We start from the raw sequence: 25,207 nt of genomic DNA, 5'->3' as shown, positions 1-25,207 counted from the left end.
AAAATGGCATTTTAGTTTTAGCCCCATTTTAGTCTTCTGCAATTGTTTTAGTTTTAGTTGTATTTTGTCAACTAAATCTCCAGTACATTTCAGTAATTGCAATTTAGTTTTAGTCATAGTCTTTTGACTAAAATGGCATTTTAGTTTTAGTCTCATTTTAGTCTTTTGACTAAAATGGCATTTTAATTTTAGTCTCATTTTAGTCTTTTGACTAAAATGGCTTTTAGTTTTAGTAGTATTTTAGTCATCTCAATTGTTTTAGTTTGGCGTATTTAAGTCAACTCTAATAGTTGTCTACATTTAGTCTACTAAAATGTTTTAGTAATTTTAGTCGACTAAATTAATACTGCTGAGAGCAAGAGTGGGAATAATGGTGAGCTGGTTTATAAAAAAATGTATATATTTTGATTAAACAGTGGGTAAACATCTAACAGGGATCTGTCCCACAGAAAAAGATTATCTAGATTGTTTAAAATCTTCTTTATGCTATTCAAAATAAAAAAATATTTAAAAGCTGGGCTTCTTGCATTATATGTTAATGAAAGATTTTAAAACTGTTTGTGTGGAAGAATGGGCCAAAATCACACCTGAGCAATGCATGCAACTAGTTTCTCCATACAGGAGACGTGTGGAAGCTGTCATTACCAACAAAGGATTTTGTACGAAGTATTAAATACATTTTGGTTAGCGCGTTCAATACCTTTTCCCTTTGTCATTCCATTTTATTACACATAACATAATTTCTAAACGTATCTGTTTTGGTTTCTTTGTATGTATGGATTGCATGGGTTGTTACTGAAATGTGGTGAAAATTGCATGTCAATACATATTTACCTAGAAAAACGTGTTTAATACTTATTTTACCCGGTGTGTGTATATATATATATATATATATATATATATATACAGTATCTCACAAAAGTGAGTACACCCCTCATACGTCTATATCACAAACACAACCTCTGGATAATACGCAGAGCTTGTGCACTCAGCTTCTTTAGTCGACCATGGCAAAGCCTGTTCTGAGTGGAACCTGTCTTGTTAAACTGCTGTATGGTCTTGGCCAGCGTGCTACAGCTCAGTTTCAGGGTCTTGGCAATCCTTTTATAGCCTAGGCCATCTTTATGTAGAGCAACAATTCTTTTTTTCAGATCCTCAGAGATTTCTTTGTCATGAGGCGCCATGTTGAACTTTCAGTGACCAATATGAGAGAGTGAGAGTGATAATGTCAAATTTAACACATCTGCTCCCCATTCACACCTGTGGACAGAAAATGTCTAATTGGGATAATTGTGGACATTTTCTCTTAGGGGTGTACTCACTTTTGTTGCCAGCGGTTTAGACATTAATGGCTGTGTGTTGAGTTATTTTGAGGAGACAGCAAATTTACACTGTTATACAAGCTGTACACTCACTACTTTACATTGTAGCAAAGTGTAATTTATTCAGTGTTGTCACATGAAAAGATAGAATAAAATATTTACAAAATCAAGAGGGGTGTACTCATTTTTGTGAGATACTGTATATTTCTATGTTTGGTTCAATTTTCATGAGAAAATTTGAGTTTTAGGCCTTGTTCACAAGGGAAAATTAAATCTGTGCCCTGTGTAGTGTCATGTTTACTGACGTGGGGATGCACAGGTGTTGCATGCATCCCCATGCCGGCATTCCCATAGCTGTCTATTGGGAATCAGCAGCTGCACAAACACAGCTGCTGCCCCCCAATGTGACATCTGTGTGGGTGCATTTGGAGCCGTGCATCCACACCCTGACAGATGTCACATTAGCTGTGTCTGTGCAGCTCCTGCATCCCAATAGACTGCTATGGGACTGCTGGCATGGGGATGCATGCAACACCTGTGCATCCCCGTGCTGGTAAACATGGCCCTGCGAGGGACATGGATTAAATCTCCCCATGTGAACAAGGCCTTATATATGAAAACTTCTATAAACTAAGTATAAACTCAATAAATAATATATGTTGCAAATTGAGCACATACATTTTCTTTCATATATAGCTACATCACTCCTTCGATGCACCATTGAAGACTTCTGATTGTCAAGAAGTGTAACGCATAGTTGGTTTTTTGAGCCATACAAAAAAGCCCTAAAAGATTTAAAAAATAAAAATTAGCACATGCAAACTGCTAGCTTATTTTTTCTTTATAGATTCCATAAAAAGTGAAAAAGAGGCATACTACAATACTAGGCAATCTACAATATAAACTGGTACTTTCTGATTGCATTTTGAAAACAGCAACAATAAATAGTTGCCCACATTGGTGCTGCAAAGTCTGTAAAATACCACTAAAGATAAATAACAAGAAAAATATATTTTAACTCATACTAGTAGCATACCTCTCACAAACTCCATGGCATATCAGAAGGGAAATTAAAAAAGGTATTAACATTTAACTAATATCAAAACTTGTTTCTTTAGATTTAGCTTAACCCCCCTAGTGGTAATCCCGAGTCTGGCTCGGGTTAGGATTTTACTAACAGGAGCAGTAACCCCGAGCCAGACTCGGGATCGCATCGCTGGATACAGGGAGGACACAGGGAGAGTTACTCACCTTGTCCCCTGGATCCAGCGATGTCCTCCGCGCTGTGTGATCGAGCTGTCCTCCGCTGGATTCACAGTGCCGAATGCCGCCGAGCTCCGTTCCCTGCGACGTTACGGCGCACGGGAGCGGAGAGCGGCGGCAAATTCCAAAAAGTAAAAAGACACAAAACACACACAGCACTGTAATCTTACAGATTACAGTACTGTATTAAACAATTACACACCCCCTTTGTCCCTAGTGGTCTGTGCAGTGCCCTGTATGCACTTTTATATTATAAATACTGTTTTTTTTCTGCCTGAAATTTGGAGATTGTCCATAGCAACCAAAAAGTGTCCCTTTTTCAGTGTTTTAGGATTTGATTACATTATTGAATAATTTTTATTATTCTTTATTATATTATAAACTTTATCATACCCGGGATGTCTGCTAGACTCTGGTTTGAACAGATTAAAGAGAGTTATTCCTAAGAATTACAGGACTACAATAGAAAACGGCAAATTTCCATGCAAAATAATTGTACCGCTTTCAGCACCTAAAACCAGACTGAATCATACCGCCAGGGAGGTTAAAGGAGTTATAAAGGCAGAAGGTTTTTTATCTTAATGCATTCTATGCATTAAGATAAAAAGCCTTCTGTGTGTAACAGCCGGGCACCCCAATACTTACCTGAGGTCCCTCCCTGTCCATGAGTCCTTCTGCCATCTGTGACTCTCCCTCCTGATTGGCTGAGACATAGCAGCTGCGCCTTTGTCTCCCACGGCTGTCAATCATAGTCAGTTAGCCAATTGGGAGAGAGAGGGGATAGGGCCAAACAGCAGCTCTGTGTCTGAATGGACACACGGAGTTGTAGCTCAGCTCAGGTGTCCCCATAGCAAGCTGCTTGCTGTGGGGGCACTCAACAGGAGGGAGGGGCCAGGACCAGTGAAGAGGATCCAGGCTGATCTGTGCAAATCCACTGCACAGTGCAGGTAAGTATAACATGTTTGTTATTATTATTTTTTTTTAAACAAGACTTTACAATCACTTTAAGAGGAGAGGGATTAGAACACCTATCAGGATGTTCATTGTTGTATGTGTCATTCTCTCTATTTGTCCTAATGACCACTAAAAATGAATCCCAAATTTTAAGTGGTCACCAGACCACTGTTGTCTGTGTCATTCTCTCTATTTGTCCTAATGACCACTAAAAGTGATCACCAGAACTGAAATAGAGAGGAAATCTTCCAATTTTTAGAGTCCATTCACACAGGGGCAACACGACTTCCAGTGTGACTTTTGGAGGCAACTTGGACACGACTTGAGTATGAATAACAGCGCGACTTGGAGCAACTTCAACACGAGTTGGGGCGACTTACAACACGACTTTAAGTGCCCCAGACCAGGTGACTTTGGCCGCGGCCAATCAGAGAATAATCAGCTCTCGAGGGGGAACTCCACGACAAATTTTAAATAAAAAACATGAGTTCCCCCTCCAGGAGCATGCCAGGCCCTTAGGTCTGGTATGGATTTTAAGGGGAATCCCCTACGCCGAAAAAACGGCGTAGGGTCCCTACAAAATCCATACCAGACCCTTATCTGAGCATGCAGCCCGGCCGGTCAGGAAAGGGGGTGGGGATGAGTGAGCCTCCCCACCCCAAAGCACCTTTTCCCCATGTTGATGAGCACAAGGGCCTCATCCCGACAACCCTGGCCGTTGGTTGTCGGGGTCTGCCGCCGGGGGGCTTATCAGAATCCGGGAGCCCCCTTTAATAAGGGGGCCCCTAGATCCCAGCCCCCCACCCTATGTGAATGAGTATGAGGTACATCATACCCCTACCCATTCACCTGGGAAAAAAAATGTCAATAAAAAACACACTACAGATTTTTAAAGTAATTTATTAATCAGCTCCGGAGGTCTTCTTCCCACCCCCTTTCCTGACCAGCCGGGCTGCGTGCTCGGATAAGGGTCTGGTATGGATTTTGGAGAGACCCCCATGCCATTTTTTTAGCGTAGGGGGGTTCCCCTTAAAATTCACACCAGACCTAAGGGCCTGGTATGCTCCTGGAGGGAGAACCCATGCCGGTTTTTTATTTAAAATTTGGCGTGGAGTTCCCCCTCAAGAGCTGATTATTCTGTGAGAGAGGCAACATTGTCACTTTAATATAGATGGAGATCCGACGTGGAGGTGACTTCCATTGAAATCAATGGGTACAAGTCACCTAGAAGTCGGATTGAAGTAGTACAGGAACCTTTTTTGAAGTCAAAGCGACTAATGTAGTGTACATCAAGACGGCTTCATTAACTAACATTGATTTTCTCAACAGCGCGACTTGGGGCGACCTGAAGTCAGATCCCAAGTTGCCCCTGTGTGAACGGGCTCTTAGTCTATTTTCTGCTATATAATAATAAAAAAAGTGTTTAATAAACACTCTAAAAAGAAAGCTCTAGCTGTCTGTCTCTTACAAGATAAAAGCCGTTTGAAAGCGGTACAGCAGTATTTGTTAAAAACTGAGCTGCGGCATCTCCATAGACTGCATACCATCTAGGATGAGATAGCAGCCTGAGATATACTCACTGAGCTGGAGAAGTTGATCACGTTTGCTATCCTCATTGACTCCAGACTCAGAGAAAGATTCTCTTTTAAGGAGTGCTTGCAGAAGCCTTCTGTACATTTGTCTGCAAGCTTTTCAGTCCCACCCTTGCCTCCCTCACCTCCCATGCCTCCTGGTACCGAGTCTGTCAGTGAAGATGAACCCATGCACTTGGGCTTCACGCGTCTCTCTGCGGATGAGAGAACCCTTAGGAGGAGGGAGAGATTGTGCCTTTATTGTGGCCAGGCAGGTCACTTTTTGAAGTCTTGTCCTACCCGTCCCGGGAACACCCGAACCTTGAGGTCCTGTCATAGACAGACCTTAGGTGGCGTTAGTTCATCCCCAGTTATCCAGAAGGATAAGCCTCTGATTTCAGTTACCCTTTCTTGGGCTGAGTCTTCCGTCGAGATACAGGCTCTAATCATCAACTCTGGGGCTGCAGGCCTGTTTATTGATGTTGCTTTTGTATCAAAGCACTTGATTTCGCTGCAGCTACGTGACACCCCAGTTGCCATTGAGGCTTTTGACGGGAGACCTCTACAGCCTGCCCATGTGACTCATGAGACTGTTCTGTTGTCCATGGCCATAAGAGCTCTTCACCATGAGATAATCCAATTCCAAGTTATTTCCTCACCTAAGTTTCCACTGGTTATTGGTTATCCTTGGTTACAGAGGCACAACCCCTCTTTTGCTTGCCTCTGTGCTGAGATTCTCTCCTGGCTGCCACAATGCAGTAAGACATGCTTCCAGAAGGTAGCCAAGGTCCTGTGAACCTCCTCCCTCTCTTCCCTGCTGGAGGATTACCTCGATTTTAGCGATGTTTTTGACAAAGGTCAAGCCAATAGTTTGCCTCCACACCAGTCGTATGATTGCGCAATTGACCTTCAACCTGGTGCCATACCCCCTTGTGGCCGGGTTTACCCTTTGTCGGTCTTGGAGGGTAAGGCCATGGAAGAGTATGTTGCAGACTCACTTTTTCTCGAGGTTTCATCCGCAAATCCTCATCTCCTGCTGGTGCTGGTTTCTTGTTTGTGATGAAGAAGTGTGGTGAACTGAGACTTTGTATTGATTATGGGGGTCTCAATTGTTTCACGAATAAGAATGCCTATCCAATTTTGTTGATTACGGATTTAATTGACCGCCTCAAGGGAGCAACAGTTTTCACAAAGCTTGATTTGAGAGGAGCATACAATCTCGTGAGGATTAAGGAGGGCGACGAGTGGAAAACTGCGTTTAATACCAGAACAAGCCATTATGAGTACCTTGGCATTTTGACCTTTGTAACGCCCCAGCAGTTTTCCAGGATTTTATTAACGATGTCCTCCGAGATTTGTTGCAGTTATGTGTGGTGGTTTATCTTGACGATATCCTCATATTTTCCAAGTCCCTGGAGAGCCACCACACAGATGTCTATTGTGTGCCTCAGAAACTAAGAGAGAACAATCTCTATTGTAATTTGGAGAAGTACAAATTGCATCGTGAACAGGTTAAATTCCTGGGTTATGTCAGTTTGGTGGACCCAGAAAAACTTTCAGCAGTCCTACAGTGGCCCCGACCCATGGGTTTATATCCTCTGAAGCGTTTTCTTGGCTTTGCCAACTATTATAGGAAATGTATTTGTAACTTCTCATCTCTGATCAAGCCCCTGACTGATATGACCAGAAAGGACGGTAACCCACAGAGTTGGTCTCAGGAGTCCATTAAGGCCTTTGACAGTCTCAAGGCTGTCTTTGTTTCTGCTCCTGTGTTGGCACATCCTGATCCTACGTTACTTTTTATCCTTGAGGTTGATGCTTCTGAGACTGGAGTTGGCGCCCTTCTGTCTCAACGTCTTACCTCTGTGAGCGCTATGCATCCTTGTGGCTACTTTTCCAAGAAATTGTCATCTGTGGAGTGCAATTACGAGATTGGTGACAGAGAGCTGTTAGCGAATTTAGACATGTGCACAATGAAATATTTTATTTGGGAATTTCATTTTCTTCCGAAAAATACATTTATTTAGTTACTTCTGAAATTTATTTAGTTGCGTTAAAAAATGCATTAATCCGAAAATCCTAAATAATTAAGGTCGAATCTGTCATTGAAGGCTCATGGTGTCTGTCGAATGTTCTAAGAAGATTCGACGGAGCAGCTAAACTGTACGACGCCGCAATCGTACATTTCTGTTCGAATATTCTGCCTACAAGCTATAGTAGAATTCTAATGTTGTATGACACTAGTAATAATTATATTTATTAACTATTATTACTAGTCAACCAACATTCAAATTCTTCTATAGCCTATGGGCGGAGCATTTGACCATAAATGTTCACTCGCAGCGACTGCTTCGTCAAATCTTCATGTTAAATCTGTTCTCTTTATGTCGAATAATCTTGGACTAATAGAGTTAGGTTAGGCATATTCTACCTTTTTTGCTATTGTCTCTATAATGTCAAATCTTTTCTCTCTATGTAGAATAATCTTGGACTAATAGAGCTAAGGTTAGGCACATCCGACCACAGGTTCGATGGACACAGATTGCTAGTGTCAGCGTCATGTCGAATCTCCTATCTATATCGAACTGTTGTTGCAAAGAAAATAAAGCATTTGTTTATGTTGGATCGGTTTTTGGATTCTGCGCATTCCTTATCGTTTGTTAAAACGATAATAAAAATACCTGAAATTCGGACGAAAATACATTCAGATGACTGTAATCCCCATGTTGTCAGGCTCGAAACAAAAAAATGCTCCACATAGTGTAAAATCTAATGACACTTAGAATAAAATTGCACTTACAGTTATGCATAGAAAGTATGCTAAGATATCGCATCGGTCAGCATATAAACAAACACCCGTGCTTCCGGGACTCGTGGTATGCGATGACATCAGAATGTCATCTACCCAGAGAGAAAGCAACCTAATAATATTTAGTTTTGCTCCCATTCGCAGAAAATGAATGAACATGCAGTTTCATAGGACCGAATAGCCCAACAACTTTTTAAAAATCCCCTCCCCCCCAATCCAAACCTAGGAAAACTCCAGAAATGTTCTGGAGAATTACCAAGTTATCAATGTAACTATTTCCAGTCACTCGGAGCTGAGACTGTTCCAGTTGTTTCCCATGTGTTGCCTTTGTATTACCCATATTTATTGTTCACCTTCTGTCACGTTTGCCAGTTCATTGCCCAGGTATGTTGCCCTCGTGCTGTCACAATTGGCAGGGTTTAATTGCAATGTTAAACCTGTTCTTTAGAGCACCATCCATGTTATTACCTAATTTCATGTATAACACAATTTGCTGTACGAGAATGAGCTGTGTCAATGCCAAACATTTTATTTTAGACAGCTCTCCCATCACAGAAAAATAGCAAAAACAGGTCTTGCATCTGTTTAAACTTTTTTTGTTCAGAATCCAGATTCTTAGATTGTTTATATCACTCACTAGGGATGGCTGAACGGTTCGCCCGGCGGTTGTTTTGCGGCGAATTTCGGCTGTTCGCCCGGCGGACTTCCGTGTTTACTGTGTAAAAGAACTTTGACCTATGATGACACATCCATCATGGGATACAGGACAGCCAATTGAGACATTACAGCACATGGACACTTGTACATTCCCCCTAACTTATAAATAGACCCGATCCGGCGGCCATTTTACATTCTTTCTTCTGTCACTATAGGGAGAGGTTGCTGTGTAGAGCAGGGAGAGACTGCAGTGACCCAAATCGCTAGCTATTTGGTCCACAAAAGTTCTTTTCAGGACATGGTATAGGTGTTAGGTGTAGTTCAGGATATAGGTTTGAGGCACTGCTGTGCTACTGATTTTTGCAGCAGCCTGTCTTTTGTCAGTGTAGAGAGAGGGACAGGATGCTGTGTGCTGCAGGGCCAGTCAGTTTAATCATTAGCTGTTACTATTAGGTCCACAAAAGTGCTATTCAAGTTATTGTTCCAGCAGCCTCTGTTTTGTCAGTTTAAATAGGGACAGGCAGGAAGCTGTGTGTGAGGCAGTGAGGGACAGTCAGTTTAATCAGTAGCTGTTACTATTAGGTCCACAAAGGTTCTTTTCAGGACTGGTATGGTGATAGGCTTTTACACGTATAATATTCTTTCTTCCAAATATAGAAAGAATATTATACTTGACTGCTGCCCTTCTGCTGCAGTAGTCCTTTATGAGTATAGGGACTGAAGTACAGTCTGCTAATCATTCACAACCTACTTGTTCCACAAAGGTCCTTATAAGGACTGGTAAGGTCTAGGGTACTACAGTACATAGGGTTGAGTGAGGTACAGTCTGCTATTCCTTAAGGACTGGTATAGGTCCACAATACATAGGGTTGAGGTGCACTACTGCTGACTGCTGCCCTACTGCTGCAGTAGTCCTTTTTCAGTATAGGGACTGAGGTACAGTCTACTAATCATTCACAACCTACTTGTTCCACAAAGGTCCTTATAAGGACTGGTAAGGTCTAGGGTACTACAGTACATAGGGTTGAGTGAGGTACAGTCTGCTATTCCTTAAGGACTGGTATAGGTCCACAATACATAGGGTTGAGGTGCACTACTGCTGACTGCTGCCCTACTGCTGCAGTAGTCCTTTATCAGTATAGGGACTGAGGTACAGTCTGCTAATCATTCACAACCTACTTGTTCCACAAAGGTCCTTATAAGGACTGGTAAGGTCTAGGGTACTACAGTACATAGGGTTGAGTAAGGTACAGTCTGCTATTCCTTACGGACTGGTATAGGTCCACAATACATAGGGTTGAGGTGCACTACTGCTGACTGCTGCCCTACTGCTGCAGTAGTCCTTTATTAGTATAGGGACTGAGGTACAGTCTGCTAATCATTCACAACCTACTTGTTCCACAAAGGTCCTTATAAGGACTGGTAAGGTCTAGAGTACTACAGTACATAGGGACGAGTGAGGTACAGTCTGCTATTCCTTAAGGACTGGTATAGGTCCACAATACATAGGGTTGAGGTGCACTACTGCTGACTGCTGCCCTACTGCTGCAGTAGTCCTTTATTAGTATAGGGACTGAGGTACAGTCTGCTAATCATTCACAACCTACTTGTTCCACAAAGGTCCTTATAAGGACTGGTAAGGTCTAGAGTACTACAGTACATAGGGATGAGTGAGGTACAGTCTGCTATTCCTTAAGGACTGGTATAGGTCCACAATACATAGGGTTGAGGTGCACTACTGCTGACTGCTGCCCTACTGCTGCAGTAGTCCTTTATCAGTATAGGGACTGAGGTACAGTCTGCTAATCATTATTATGAGGGGCTCCCACCATCCCTGTGCTGTGCTGACTTCCTCCTGGGGCTGCTTATTATGAGGGGCTCCCACCATCTCTGTGCTATGCTGACATCCTCCTGGGGCTGCTTATTATGAGGGGCTCCCACCATCCCTGTGCTGTGCTGACTTCCTCCTTTGGCTGTACCTCTGTTGTGCATATTATGAGGGGCTCCCACCATCCCGGTGCTATGCTCATTATGAGGGGCTCCCACCATCCCTGTGCTATGCTCATTATGAGGGGCTCCCACCATCCCTGTGCTATGCTGACTTCCTCCTGGGGCTGCTTACGGTGCAGGTGTCAGTGCTGTATATCACGGTGCAGGTGTCAGTGCTGTATATCACGGTGCTGGTGTCAGTGCTGTATATCACGGTGCTGGTGTGAGTGCTTTTTGTCACGCTGCTGATGTCAGTGCTCTCTATCACGGTGCTGGTGTCAGTGCTGTATATCACGGTGCTGGTGTCAGTGCTTTATGTCACGCTGCTGATGTCAGTGCTCTCTATCACGGTGCTGGTGTCAGATCACTCTATCACGGTGCAAGTGTCATTGCTGTATGTCACGCTGCTGATGTCAGTGCTCTCTATCACGGTGCTGGTGTCAGTGCTGTATATCACGGTGCTGGTGTTAGTGCTTTATGTCATGCTGCTGATGTCTGTGCTCTCTATCACGGTGCTGGTGTCAGATCACTCTATCATGGTGCAGGTGACATTGCTGTATGTCACGCTGCTGATGTCAGTGCTCTCTATCACGGTGCTGCTGTCAGTGCTGTATATCATGGTGCTGGTGTCAGTGCTTTATGTCACGCTGCTGATGTCAGTGCTCTCTATCATGGTGCTGGTGTCAGATCACTCTATCACGGTGCAGGTGTCATTGCTGTATGTCACGCTGCGATGTCAGTGCTCTCTATCACGGTGCTGCTGTCAGTGCTGTATATCACGGTGCTGGTGTCAGATGACTCTATCACGGTGCAGGTGTCATTGCTGTATGTCACGCTGCTGGTGATCATCTCCTGCACCCTCTTCTTTGCCTATCCTGACCTTCCCTCTCCTCCATTGCCTTCATGCGCTCCAGAGTCCTGAATTGTCACAACAATTTCACATATAAAAAAAGAATGCTTGTAGTTGTCGATCCCAGATTCACCTCATACATGAGTTATGTCATTGGCCATGTGGTGGGACTATGTTTGCACAGCTAGTAATTATTTTGTGGCTGCAAATTTGACCTGTAGGTTTGCAAAGTTCGCCTCCCATTGAAGTCAATGGGGCCCGCCGCGAACGTTAAGGTCCGCGAACTATCGGCCGCGTTCGTGGTCCGCGTTCGCGAAACGTCCCGTCGGAAATTCGTCCATCACTACCACTCACTGTGAAGGATAATATTACAATTGCTTGAGTTGGTGAAAGTATTTTTTCCTCATGTGTTTCCCTTTAGACTCTTGGTTCATGAGGTATAGCTACACTGTAATGCCCGTACACACAATCGGATTTTTTGACAACAAATGTTGGATGTGAGCTTGTTGTCGAAAAGTCAGATGGTGTGTATGCTCCATCGAACATTTGCTGTTGGAATTTCTGCCCACAAATGTTTGAGAGCAGGTTCTCAAATTTTCCACCAACAAAACTTATTGTCGGAATTTCCGATCGTGTGTACCCAAGTCTGTCGCACAAAAGTTCACGCATGCTTGGAATCAAACAGAAGGAGCCGCACTGGCTATTAAACTTCCATTTTCTCGGCTCGTCATATGTCTTGTATATCCCCTATTTCTCACGTTCGGAATTTTGGGCCAACATTTGTGTGACCATGTGTAAAGACAAATTACAGCCAACATCCTTCGGAAAAAAATCCACGGTTTTGTTGTCAGAAAATCCGATCATGTGTACAAGGCATTAGGCTCAACCCAAACTGATTTTAGCAAAAACCCCTTCTACAGCATATGTACAATAACTGCCAAAACACTGCAGCTAAATCACAGCTATTAGATATATAAACTCTGCTAACTGCAAACTTTACCAGCTGCACCAGTCCTACAAGAGGAATTGTAACATTAGTAATACTTGATTTTACATTTCATACTTACCTACAAGTAAACTTCCGCTCGTTTTCACATTTTTTGGCACAGCCTAATACATCTACATCCGTGTATATCTGTCTTTGTCTACCCGCCATCCATGCTCCTTCTGTTTTTACATAGTCATCTAGTTCATCACCTAAAACTAGACACAAATAAAAAACACAGTGATTATCCCACGAATATATAAATAATAATATATCTTCTTTAATACTGAGAAAATATTCTGTTCTGTTGCAAAAGTAGACTAATTGGAATGAGATTTTTAAATTTGATTTGTTTTTGAGATATGCATTCTATCTCAATATAAGCTGTTTGGATTTTCACAAACATTCTGTAATGGTAAGAACAATTTAACAACCGGGGTAATTGGCGCTACCTCTTTAGCACAAACAGAAGATAGTTCTCAATACTGGGAAAGATGTATGTCTAAAAGAAACAATCAGAAAAAAGCCAGCTATTTCACACTTAAAAGTCTTCAATTATAACCAAATGAAATAGAAATAATTACTCCTTTCGGAAGGCGATAATTCCCTTAGAACCCACTCATTTCAGTCCAAATCAAAAGAAAGAAAAGAACACAGAAACAGCTTCTGCCAAAATCATATACAGTCGCACAGATTACCTAATGCGATTCAGACATAGCCATGGTGAGTGTAATTATTAATGAGATAGTTATGCAAACAAAGCCACGCTTATGGAATGGGTCTCGATCAGCAGGAATATGTGTGGATATTTATGTATGCCTACTCTATATAGTTTTTTGTTGGTTTAAATTCTTTTACCTGTTTTTAACCCTATCAGTTTAGAAAGTTTTATAGGAATTCTATTGGTTTTATGAGGTTGCTGCCTCCCTGAAATACACGGGCTGCATTCAACAACCTGCGTTAATGGGATGGATATTAATTGTGGGTTATTGGCGCTACCTCCGACTATTTGTTTCCAATATTAGATTTTGAACTTATATCAGTCACCTTAACCTGTCCCTAGGGACTGCGTAGATTAGACCCGTGTTCCGTGTTAAATCCCAACTATTATGATTAGACTAAGCCTAGTTTTCCAACACCTTAAACTCAACCAAATGTGATTATGCAACACTTTGTATCACCTTTCAAAGGTGAACTGGCAACCCTTATTGTTTGTTTACACTAAATTTCATTAATAGCCAAAAAGGCCCTGATCAAAGATAAATAAATAAACCCTTAAACACCAAAAACAAAAACAAAAAAACACAAAAACAAAAAAACAAAAAACCCAGACCTCCGTGATACCTTAAACTAATTTGTAGTGTTAAGGCCTTCCCCTAAATTGGGAAGGAAAAAATGCCTACAATTTACATACAAATCCCTTGTTCTGATTATTATTTACGCTATGATCCCCATACGTTGGTTTGCGTAAAAGGTATATATAAAAAGGTTTCCTTATACAATTATATCCAATATGAGAATTAAAGCTATAAACAAAAGCCAGAAAAATGTGAAAAATACAATTTCATCCAATGACATATGACCCAATCTTAAAAAATGTGAAAAAATCAATAAAAAAAATATATATATAAAAAATAAAAAAATGAGAAAAATATATAAAAAATAAAAATATTTTAGTCCACATTAAATCTTCTATCAAATATCCCAATGTGCAATTGTGCCACTTCAAAATGCAGGAAGGTGACTTTCGTGAGAATGTCTGCGCTTATTGGTGACTTTCGTGCTTGTTCCCCCTCAAGGGTCCCCACTCACCAGATCCATTCACCCCCTAGGGGGTTATACGCCTATAATCTGTATCCCGCTTGTTCGGAGATTCCACCATCCAGTTCTGTCTTCAACAGGTCCTCCTCAGGATTTTTTTAGAAGATGCAAGTAAGTTCTTATATCCGCTAGTGGTTCCTCCTCTGCTACTTCTTCCTGCAACGTCTTCTCTCTACGCGGCGGTCAAGACGTCAATGACGAAACGCGTTCGACGGAGTTACGCTTACTACGTCATTTCCGGGTCGCCTACGGAGGTTGGAACGCAGTTGGAGCGCACGCTGTGGATCCTCCGAACGGTACCCGTGGTTAACTCGGAATTTGCGCCACAAGGGCTCTATCCCTAGGGGACTTACAAATATTAGTTTTTTACTAAACAGGATCAATCCCGGGACATCACCTTGGAGCGAGTGTGATATTTGAGACTGCCTTTTTGTGTTACCTGGGACAGAGAGTCACTAGCGTGTTTTCCAGAGTTTTGATTTTATTTTTATTTTATTTTCTATCTTGTTTTGTCTGGACTGCTACTGGAGAATTGGATTAATAATCTATGTAGTAGATCTTGTGGTGGACTGTGTTTCCACACTTTTTATTATATATAATTTTTTTATTTTTGTGGAAATAAATGGTTTGATACGGATTACACTATGGAGACTATATTATTTTTTTCCTATGAGGATATAATTGGAATTCCCTTCTGGATACGGATGATCACAAAATACATGGTCTAAGGAGCTGGATATCGTCAGAGTTGTTTCAAAGGCGAATTACCCCTGCAGGGGTGTATTCTTCTGCTGAGTGGGGAACCTGTGGGGGAGCACAGAAGTCACTTTGGAGATTGCACAAGAAGCACTAAAGTCACTTTATGAACATTTTATATTGGATGTGCACCACTGAAGATTTTTTGGAAAATTGGACACTATATTTTCACTTTTATTATTATTATTTTTATTTTTATTTTTGTATTTTTTAGTAATTCTTTTTTCTAGGGTCTATATTATATATTATATATTTTTATTTTTATTTATATATATATATGTACTTGTTGTTTTTTTCACAGGTGACTCTGTAGTATATATACAGTGTTTAGGCTTTGTGATTTTGGGCACGAGCTGTGTTATCAATATTTTGTTTTCTCACCTGCACTTTTTTGATGCACTTTTATATATATATAGATTCCATTAATAGTTGTTGTATTTTCAGATTAATTTTCACATATATTAACTGAGGTGTATTTTCACAAATATTATCTTATAGTATGATGGTGTAATTACACGGTTAGCACTGATGCGATTTTAAGGTATAGTCGCACTAAGCAATAATAATTTTTTATTTTAGTTTTTTATCCTATAAGATATATGTGTATTGGGGGTGTGGCTATACGGCGACCAGTATACACAGTAAAGGGTAGAGAGAAGGCGGAGGAAAGAGAACACACAAGTGGAAGGACTGGATATTATTATTTGGCGCTGCTTTCAAGTTTGGTTGTCTGCTGTCAGGTACCACACAGCTACCATATATAGAGACGGTGCTTTTGATGTTAATATAGCCTGCTTCCAGAGTGCTTACCAATGCCTATGAGGGAAGGATCTCCTGGTTGATAAGTGTCTATTTGAAGTGCCTGCTTTTAATTTGATCCATGTGAGTGTAATTTTAATTGATTTTTTATTGAGATTAAAAACAGTTTTGCAATTTTGCACTATGGGAAGTCTCTTTTGTCTCCCCGAGGTAATTCTGAGATATTAAATCATTACCCTCTGCTGCGAAGTCTGTTACAAGAGTTGGCTGGAGAACTATTAATCATCTGTATTTACCTAAGCGATTTTTGCCCGACACGAGAGTGCTGGGCAATACTGTTGGTGAGTGTTCTAAACAAGGGGGGCACGAACACCAAGGGTGCGGTGGAGGTTTTTTCGTTTCATGGACACTTTGTTAGAACTTTCATTGGAAAAGGAGCTTTTGAACTAATGTTATTACCACTACAAGTTTTATACTAGAAAATCACTGTTTCAGTTTGATTATTGAATTTTGAAAAAAATTCTTTTGGACTTTGATCACTATTGCTCATTTTAGATCACTAGTAGAAGACTATTTATATTTATTTGTTCTATTCACTTATTTTTTGTCACATGATTTTTTTCACATATTAATTTTTCTTTTTTACTTCTTTGTATTATCCATATGTGATTGTTTAGTACTATTATTTTTATATATTTTTTTTTTTTTTTTAGGTATGTAATCACAATTTACTTCAACGTTTATTGTATGTATGCACATGCGTTTATAATTTTCATGTGATTTATTTTGAACACAGTAGTACACTGATATTCAGTAGTTTTTCTTTTCTTTTTTAAGCGCCACAAGGTGATTATTGTAGTGTTACTGTCAGTTTCTCTTTTTTTCACCTTCTGTGATATATATTTAAACATTTAAGTGGCAGCTGGGGGGAGGGGTGTTTGAGCGCTGTGATGATATATTAATGGGAGGCCATTAATAGTGTATCTTGAGTTTTTTAAGATATATGTAAGGTTTCTTTGGGATTATATTGAGTTTTCAAACTAAGGTCATTAATAATTACACTCACCATGGCTATGTCTGAATCGTATTAGGTAATCTGTGCGACTGTATATGATTTTGGCAGAAGCTGTTTCTGTGTTCTTTTCTTTCTTTTGGTTTGGACTGAAATGAGTGGGTTCTAAGGGAATTATCGCCTTCCGAAAGAGTAATTATTTCTATTTCATTTGGTTATAATTGAAGACTTTTAAGTGTGAAATAGGCCAGTTTCACTGGAATTGCTGGCTTTTTTCTGATTGTTTCTTTTAGACATACATCTTTCCCAGTATTGAGAACTATCTTCTGTTTGTGCTAAAGAGGTAGCGCCAATTACCCCGGTTGTTAAATTGTTCTTACTGTTGGAAGAAACCCCAATTGGGGATTTTCTTCTTTTTTGGGGGGCTGCAACCTATAATTATATATAGATATATTTTTTTTCTCGAGCCTACTGCCCCCTTTGTTTATCTATCCAACACCCAGGGTTGACTAGCGCGGTTTATTCTATTTTAACAATTCTGTAACGGTAGGTAAAGTGTTATTGAGAAATAAGCCACCTTGTTTTTTGTTGGGAAGGAGGTTCCAGTTAATGGGTTCAAAGGTACAAACACTCCTTGCCAAAATAAACCAGCAAGAGGCCAGTTCATTTCTTCCTCCTGCTTAACAGTGATCTGCATCGGACCTGGACAGCTCATTGATGAAATGTGATATAGGTCAACACACAGGTTTTTTTCAGAACATGTCTCTCTTTTTATTCCACCAAACTTAAATAATTGAATAGCATTTTAGAATTAGCTCCCATATAATTGTGCTACAATTTGGTAAGCATTAAAAAAGGTGTTTGTGCTGATCTCCATAGAAGCCTTTTTTAGACTGTGCTAAGTTGGGATAAAACAAATTTGCATGGGTTCGATTTGCAAAAGATTTGTTGAATCTTAATGAAATCCATGATCCCCAAAATTAGCAGTGAATACCACTAAAGTCTATTGGAGGTGACTCTTAATACTAAATTCTAGCCATTTTTAAAGCTAATAGGCAAACTTTTTTTACATACTGAACAATGGAGAGTGGATCCTTTTAATGCAGCTTTGAGGGTGGCATCTGGATTTTTTGCTACTCACTGTAAATTACCTTTCTCTGAGTTCATTTTTGGACACAGCTTCTCTTAATTCTTGACCATAGGGTTTATAGGACATGGGACAGAAAAAGAACACAGCACCACCCTTGGGCAATCCAAGCAGATATACACCTCCTCTCAACTTTAACATTTTGGTAATGCTCTAGATCAGCGTGCCCTTCTCTTGCTATAATTTTACAGTTCCTAGGATACCAACTATCCTGAGGAGGGTAACAAGGCTGTTGGCGTAGAAAGAAGTTGTCTGTACTATACATCCCCAGACCTACCACTCGAGCGCTGGAGAATAAATTTCTGATTATAAACCTCCTCTCTGCAACTCTACGCTAGGCAAGCCAGATAGTCAAAAAGCAGTACAAGAAAAAAAGAACAAAAGAGTGGTGAGTGCTGTGTCCATCAATGAACAGAAAGGAATTTTACAGTAAGTAACCAAAAAAATCCTTTTTCCTCTTATGTTCATTGACAGACATAGCTTCTCTTCATTCATGATCATAAGGGCATCCTAAAGCAGTGACTCAATGAGGGAAGGGAAACAAAACAGGAGCCAACAGGCAAAACAGGCAACCACCCAAAGAAAACCCCCCCTCAGGGGAATCGTGGAACCGCAAACTGCCTGCAAAGCCTCGCAGCAAAACATGCATCCAAAGATGCAACGAATCATCAACCTTGTAAAACGTTTATAAAGGTATGCACAGACAACCAGGCAGCTGCCTTGTAAATGTAAGACACCTGATGTCAAAATGACCAAGAGGCACTAAGCTCCCTGACAAGTGTGCTATAACCAGGAAAGGAGGGGCCCAACCCTAAATGGCATAAGCCTGAACCACCGTTTGTCAGATGGATTCAGAAAAGGAGGTAGACGAGGCCGCCAGGCCTATTCGTGGTCCATTTGTGATCACAAAAGGGAATTCAACCTCCGAAGGAAGCTGTAGTGGACAGGTAGACACAAACTGCCCGTACCATGACCAAGGTCTAAGAAGAGCAGAGCAATAATGTAGGGTATGAAGGATGTGGACATGATGAAGATAGGACAATCTCCTAATTTTCTAAGAGAAATGGATATCTTCTTCAGAGGGAATGATGGACAAGGTAACAAAAAAGGCAACCTTCTGAGAGAGCGTGAACAAGGGAATTAGGCTAATATTCTAAAAGGGAGGCTTCCAAAGGACCAACGTAACCTACAAAAAAGGGGAGCACCACAAACTTGTAATGTTGTCCTCGACCACAAATCATAAGAAGCATTGATGCCTGCCAGAGAGGGAAATGTGCAGGTTCTCAACCCTGATGTCAATGGAGGCTAAGAAATACCCTGAGGAAGGTAGCCACCACTTAACTGGAAGGATCCATTACGAAGCTCTGCCTCTTCTGAAACAATTCATGCCACGAGTTCCAGGATTGGACAGCTCCTAGTTCATTAAGTCCAGTTTCAGAACTGGGTCTGTATTTCCTTGAAGAAGCAGATCCTGTACTACCCCATAAAAAGCCTGTAAATGAGGAGGGAAGATCTGCAGACAAGAATGAACCAATGCTAAACGTAAGGAGGAAAAGAGTGCATAAATGTAAATAAATGAATGAAAAACGAGCTAGCTGCACACCCCTAAGTATTCGAGAGAGAATAAAAAAAGAAGAGTTCCCCTTGGGGTTTTCAGGCAGCAACAAGAAGCAGAGATAAATCAGTGAAAAGTTATATTTATTTTATTGATTCAACGGCTTATTTGCCATCATAGATTTAAAAATACAGGCTCTGGTATATAATATTATAGCATATCAGTGGATAAACAGTATATGCAACATTTAATACAAAATAGGTTACAGGAACAATTTACAAGTACAGCACTTTTTCAAAAGTTGCAAAATAGCACCCGGGCTGCCCCAATGCATTTCGACCTTCAGGGAGTCAGGGTCTTCTTCAGGGGGTAAAAAGCAACAAAGCCCTGGCGAAAGGAGTAGTTATATTGTATATTCTGCAGGTAATCAAAGAAAAAAAGACTTTCAATATAATAGGTTTTACCGAAAAATTAATGTAATATCAAAACTTATTTCGATAATACTTACCAGTTCCACCGAACCAATGCTTTTCAACCAGAGACTTCTAATAAAATCTGAAAAACGGAACAGTGCCTTCCCTCAAAGGGTCATCCTGGATCCGCTGCCCCACTATTTTGACCCACCTCAACCACCCACCAAGATGGACACGGGGGGGAGGGACAAAAGAAGGGGAGAAAAAGGCGGAACACGACTTCACGGGGGCATCAAACGCTAGCTTACAAGAATTGAGTGTCTGGAGTTTCCCCAGGGTGATCAGAGGAACAGAGGAGGAGGTTCTTGGAACACCCAAGGTGGCCACACCTAAAAATAATGAAATACAATATGATATGATATGGAGCAAATACATCACAAAGAATGTATATTATAACTAGTTGTTTGACTGGAGTATTGCGTATATTGTGTTAATCTACAAAAGCATAGATAAATGGGAATAGTGAAATGAGAGGGAATGCCACTTTGTTTCCCAAGTAATGTTTAAACAAATAATAAACAGGTGTGATATTCCATATTGTGACAATCGGTATTATGCTGAATAATGTGAATGTAGTTCAAAAATGACAATAATAATAATAATAATAATAATAATAATAAACTAGTGATGCAAATAAACCAAAAATGTGTGACTGTGTAAAAGAAAAAAAGAAAAAACCCCCATAAATGTGTGTATTGAATCAATGACCCCAACCCCATGAACATGTGGTGATGCCTACAAAAGTGATGGTATGAATAGTGATAAAAAATATATTGAGAGCGTCAGTGAATAATAATGTATTACGTGTGTATTGTATCTGCCGCACTTATATTGTAGTCTGCAGATAAGTAAATAGCCCCTTAAAACGAATAGCGAAAAGCCCCCAGTGCCTCAACGGCCCTAAAGCTAAATCAAAAGTGATAAAGTTACCAAACTTCATATTGTATCAATAAAATCTTTTTATATATTGATACAATATGAAGTTTGGGAACTTTATCACTTTTGATTTAGCTTTAGGGCCGTTGAGGCACTGGGGGCTTTTCGCTATTCGTTTTAAGGGGCTATTTACTTATCTGCAGACTACAATATAAGTGCGGCAGATACAATACACAGGTAATACATTATTATTCACTGACGCTCTCAATATATTTTTTATCACTATTCATACCATCACTTTTGTAGGCATCATCACATGTTCATGGGGTCATTGATTCAATACACACATTTATGAGGGTTTTTTCTTTTTTTCTTTTACACAGTCACACATTTTTGGTTTATTTGCATCACTAGTTTATTATTATTATTATTATTATTATTATTGTCATTTTTGAACTACATTCACATTATTCAGCATAATACCGATTGTCACAATATGGAATATCACACCTGTTTATTATTTGTTTAAACATTACTTGGGAAACAAAGTGGCATTCCCTCTCATTTCACTATTCCCATTTATCTATGCTTTTGTAGATTAACACAATATACGCAATACTCCAGTCAAACAACTAGTTATAATATACATTCTTTGTGATGTATTTGCTCCATATCATATCATATTGTATTTCATTATTTTTAGGTGTGGCCACCTTGGGTGTGCCAAGAACCTCCTCCTCTGTTCCTCTGATCACCCTGGGGAAACTCCAGACACTGTCAATTCTTGTAAGCTAGCGTTTGATGCCCCCGTGAAGTCGTGTTCCGCCTTTTTTCTCCCCTTCTTTTGTCCCCCCCCCCCCGTGTCCATCTTGGTGGGTGGTTGAGCGGATCCAGGATGACCCTTTGAGGGAAGGCACTGTTCCATTTTTCAGATTTTATTAGAAGTCTCTGGTTGAAAAGCATTGGTTCGGTGGAACTGGTAAATATTATCGAAATAAGTTTTGATATTACATTAATTTTTCGGTTAAAACCTATTATATTGAAAGTCTTTTTTTCTTTGATTACCTGCAGAATATACAATATAACTACTCCTTTCGCCAGGGCTTTGTTGCTTTTTACCCCCTGAAGAAGACCCTGACTCCCTGAAGGTCGAAATGCATTGGGGCAGCCTGGGTGCTATTTTGCAACTTTTGAAAAAGTGCTGTACTTGTAAATTGTTCCTGTAACCTATTTTGTATTAAATGTTGCATATACTGTTTATCCACTGATATGCTATAATATTATATACCAGAGCCTGTATTTTTAAATCTATGATGGCAAATAAGCCGTTGAATCAATAAAATAAATATAACTTTTCACTGATTTATCTCTGCTTCTTGTTGCTGCCTGAAAACCCCAAGGGGAACTCTTCTTTTTTTATTCTCTCTAGAATGAACCAATGAACCCGCAATGAAACCGCATAAGTGCAGAGGAAAAGGGCCCTTGCCAGCAGCAAGACTCCTTCCCTGTTATTGATCATGTAAGAAAGGTACTCTGCCACCTGAAAGGCCCTAGATATGATTAACCAGGGCGGCACCGAAAAGCCGCTCGCCACGGAAGAAAAGTCGGCTAGGGCCTGCTCAGACTTTCCGGACCGCTTACCAACACTAAGCCAGAGAGCCAGGTGAAGTACTGCCACCAAGACGGGGAACTAGGAAGGCAAGAGAACTGTATCTACAGATGCATCGCACCATACCTGAGGCGATTTGCCAGTTCCCCATAAGACCAAGGAAAACCTGTTTCTTACCCAGTCCTTGATATAACAGCCCAGCCCCCCAGTGAATGTCTGGTAACCCAAAGCAGCACCAGAACTGGGCAGAATGCTGAGTCCACTGAAAAATGCGAGGGTTCACGACAGTGAGAGGTACATCTACAGAAGGGCCCTCTCACAGGGAGAATTCGCTGATAGTACTCCGGGACCCTAATGGATAGTACGGACTGCTCTGGCTTAGGAAATACATCCAACAAATAGGTGGGGTAGCGGAAAGTCTTGGCAAAATAAGCTGGCTAGGAAGTTGCAAAAGGGACATTCACCACCTCAACAGCCCCAGAAATATCCTCAGACTGCTAAGTCTACCACACTGGGGTAATGTGTGCAATCACTGGTGCTTTATAAATGTGCAGTAATAGATTCTACTGGTATACGGGAAGGGGGGCAATGCCCTTCATCCCCATGTAATGAACAGTTGAGCAGGATCAACCGGGGTGTCGGGCGTGACGTGACTTACCCCAAAATGGCCTGTGAAGTAACATCAGTAAGGGCCAGTTCAGGAACGGGACCCGTTGGCACTCATGTGGCCACTGGGACTGGGGAAACCCCCATCCACATCATCTTGTGGCAGTTGCTATATGCCAGGTCCTACCTTGTTTCCAAATCTAGGCTCCAACATTGCTACCTTCATAGTAGCAATTGAAGATTCACTGGACTTCCTCATTTGTCATTAGGAGGTCCCGAGCAGACTGACCTGCATGGCCCACCAGGGTACTGGCCACAGCATTGGTGGCCAGGGAAAGAAGGGTGGAAGCCCAAAGTCAAAATGGTGACTGCAACGGCATTCCCTAGTGTCTCCCCCCTAAGTGCTGCCCTGCACAACGCATGACACCTGGCTCAGCGTCAGAATTGAGAATGGGGAAGGGCAACTGCCCTCAAGCAAGATGACGGACACCACAGCCTGATACAGTAGTCTGCAAAGCCTCAGCCTAAAATTGCCAGGCAGCTCGAACACATCCCCAGCCTGAGGAGCATCCCTTGCTCAGGTGAAAAAAAAAGGCCTTAGTATGATCCCTGTAACCACAAGGGTCTAAACACGGCAAAGGAGTGAGGGGGGGAGTGCAGGGAGCACACAAACAGCAGGGCTACCCCAAAACTGATATCAGGGGCCATCTGCCAACCTGGGGTTACAGACAAAGTAGGTTGCACAGGTACAGACAGCAGATCCGCAACACAGCCAAAGTGGGGGGGGGGGGGGGGGGACTAGGGGAACTGGGTTTCAAACATTTTGATCTTTATTTCTTTATATAGTAAAAAACATGTGGTGATTAAATACCACCAAAAGAAAGCTCTATTTGTCTCACATCTTGTCTATCTGTCTCATAAAAATATATGAAATTCAAATGGGAACAGTATTGCATGGCCAAATAATTGCTAGTCTCAGTGCTGAAAACTGAAAAATGGCCTGGAAAGAAACAAGGTTTAACATTCAAGTAGTTAATAGGAGTTGACTAAAAATAATTCTGTGTGGAAATAAATATTTGATTAAAAATTTTGACCATAGATATATTTTAACCCTCTAGCTGACACCATGTAAGCCTTATGCCAGCAGAAGCATGCCTAATCCAGTTGAATGTGGGTAACTACTACCAGATAAACAGTACCACGACTTGAATAAAAGAAAACCTTCACAAACATACAAACTTGAAGAAAATGTTTACTACAGCCCTGTTCCTACGCATTCCATGAGTAATGCAGAACTTCATCTTGTGTAAATTGAAGAATTAATTACACTAAATGGAAGCCTCCATTTTACCATGGTTTTCTATTTCTTTATGAGTTTCATTTTTACTTAATGACATTTCTGCATTTTATAAACTGGTGTAAAAATAACAGCTTGTATGATGTGAGGAATTATTGGAAATGTTCAGGGAAATAAAAACAAATATAATCTTTACAAATAGACTTCTAAGAATATTTTACATAGTGATTAAAGTACACCCATCCAGGGTTGCCAACTGTCAGTAAATGTATGAACAATTTGTAAAATACGTAATTTTTGCATCTGTCCATGAATGTCTGTTACGGACATGCAGACTGCATGTCCGTAATGGACATTCATGGACAGATGCAATAATTACTGATTTTACAAACTGTTCTCAAATTCACTGAAAGTTGTAAATTCTGCACCCACCATGATAGATTTACAGAAACTGCTCTTGCAGCCCTACATCTAAGAATGCTAGCTTCTATGTGATTTCAATACTTATGGTTATTGACCAGAACAAGTAGTCTTCAAAAAAGGGTAGAAAAAAGTCAGAATTCCTATTTCTATTACTGTAGGGAATCTCATATCTGACTCTTGATACATGTCTCAACTGTAAGTGATATTTTTGTCTCTTCAAAATACCTGCATCTCTACAACCGGCATATGCAATGTAAAACTAGAAAACAAGAGAGACAATACATATCATTTCAGCCATCTTTAGATTTCCCCTTGTTTGCAATATTAATGCTGGTGACAACTGTGCATTTAAAAATTACAATGGACCACTATTTTATTTCCATACTTTACAGTCTACTAAGTAATGTAACTCACAGTGAGATGGGTTTCCTTATACTGAGAATTTGGAACCCTTACAGATCTTCGATTTTGGG

General features: G+C 40.7%; 1 protein-coding gene and 1 long non-coding RNA gene across 2 annotated transcripts in view; both read right to left on the bottom strand.

Annotated features, from left to right (window-relative positions):
- LOC143987713 (plasminogen-like) overlaps positions 1-25,207 on the bottom strand; it is a 142,512-nt gene that overhangs the window by 115,591 nt on the left and 1,714 nt on the right. The window contains exons 2-3 of the mRNA XM_077486671.1: positions 12,483-12,618; positions 2,001-2,107 (exon numbers count right to left, since the gene is read on the bottom strand). Coding sequence (XP_077342797.1) covers positions 2,001-2,107; positions 12,483-12,618 — 243 coding nt within the window. The remainder of the gene's footprint in view (positions 1-2,000; positions 2,108-12,482; positions 12,619-25,207) is intronic.
- On the bottom strand, positions 19,583-20,104 carry LOC143990111 (uncharacterized). Its single transcript, XR_013277163.1, has 2 exons — positions 19,959-20,104; positions 19,583-19,867 (listed from the first exon to the last, which is right to left on the bottom strand). It is a non-coding gene; the product is annotated as an uncharacterized LOC143990111 (long non-coding RNA).

Source organism: Lithobates pipiens, unplaced genomic scaffold (assembly GCF_037356315.1).
Source record: "Lithobates pipiens isolate NorthernLeopardFrog02 unplaced genomic scaffold, aLitPip1_a1.2 Scaffold_18, whole genome shotgun sequence".
Taxonomy (NCBI): Eukaryota; Metazoa; Chordata; class Amphibia; order Anura; family Ranidae; genus Lithobates; species Lithobates pipiens.
The sequence above is the reverse complement of the archived record's forward strand: the minus strand, read 5'-3'. Positions and strand labels throughout refer to the sequence as shown.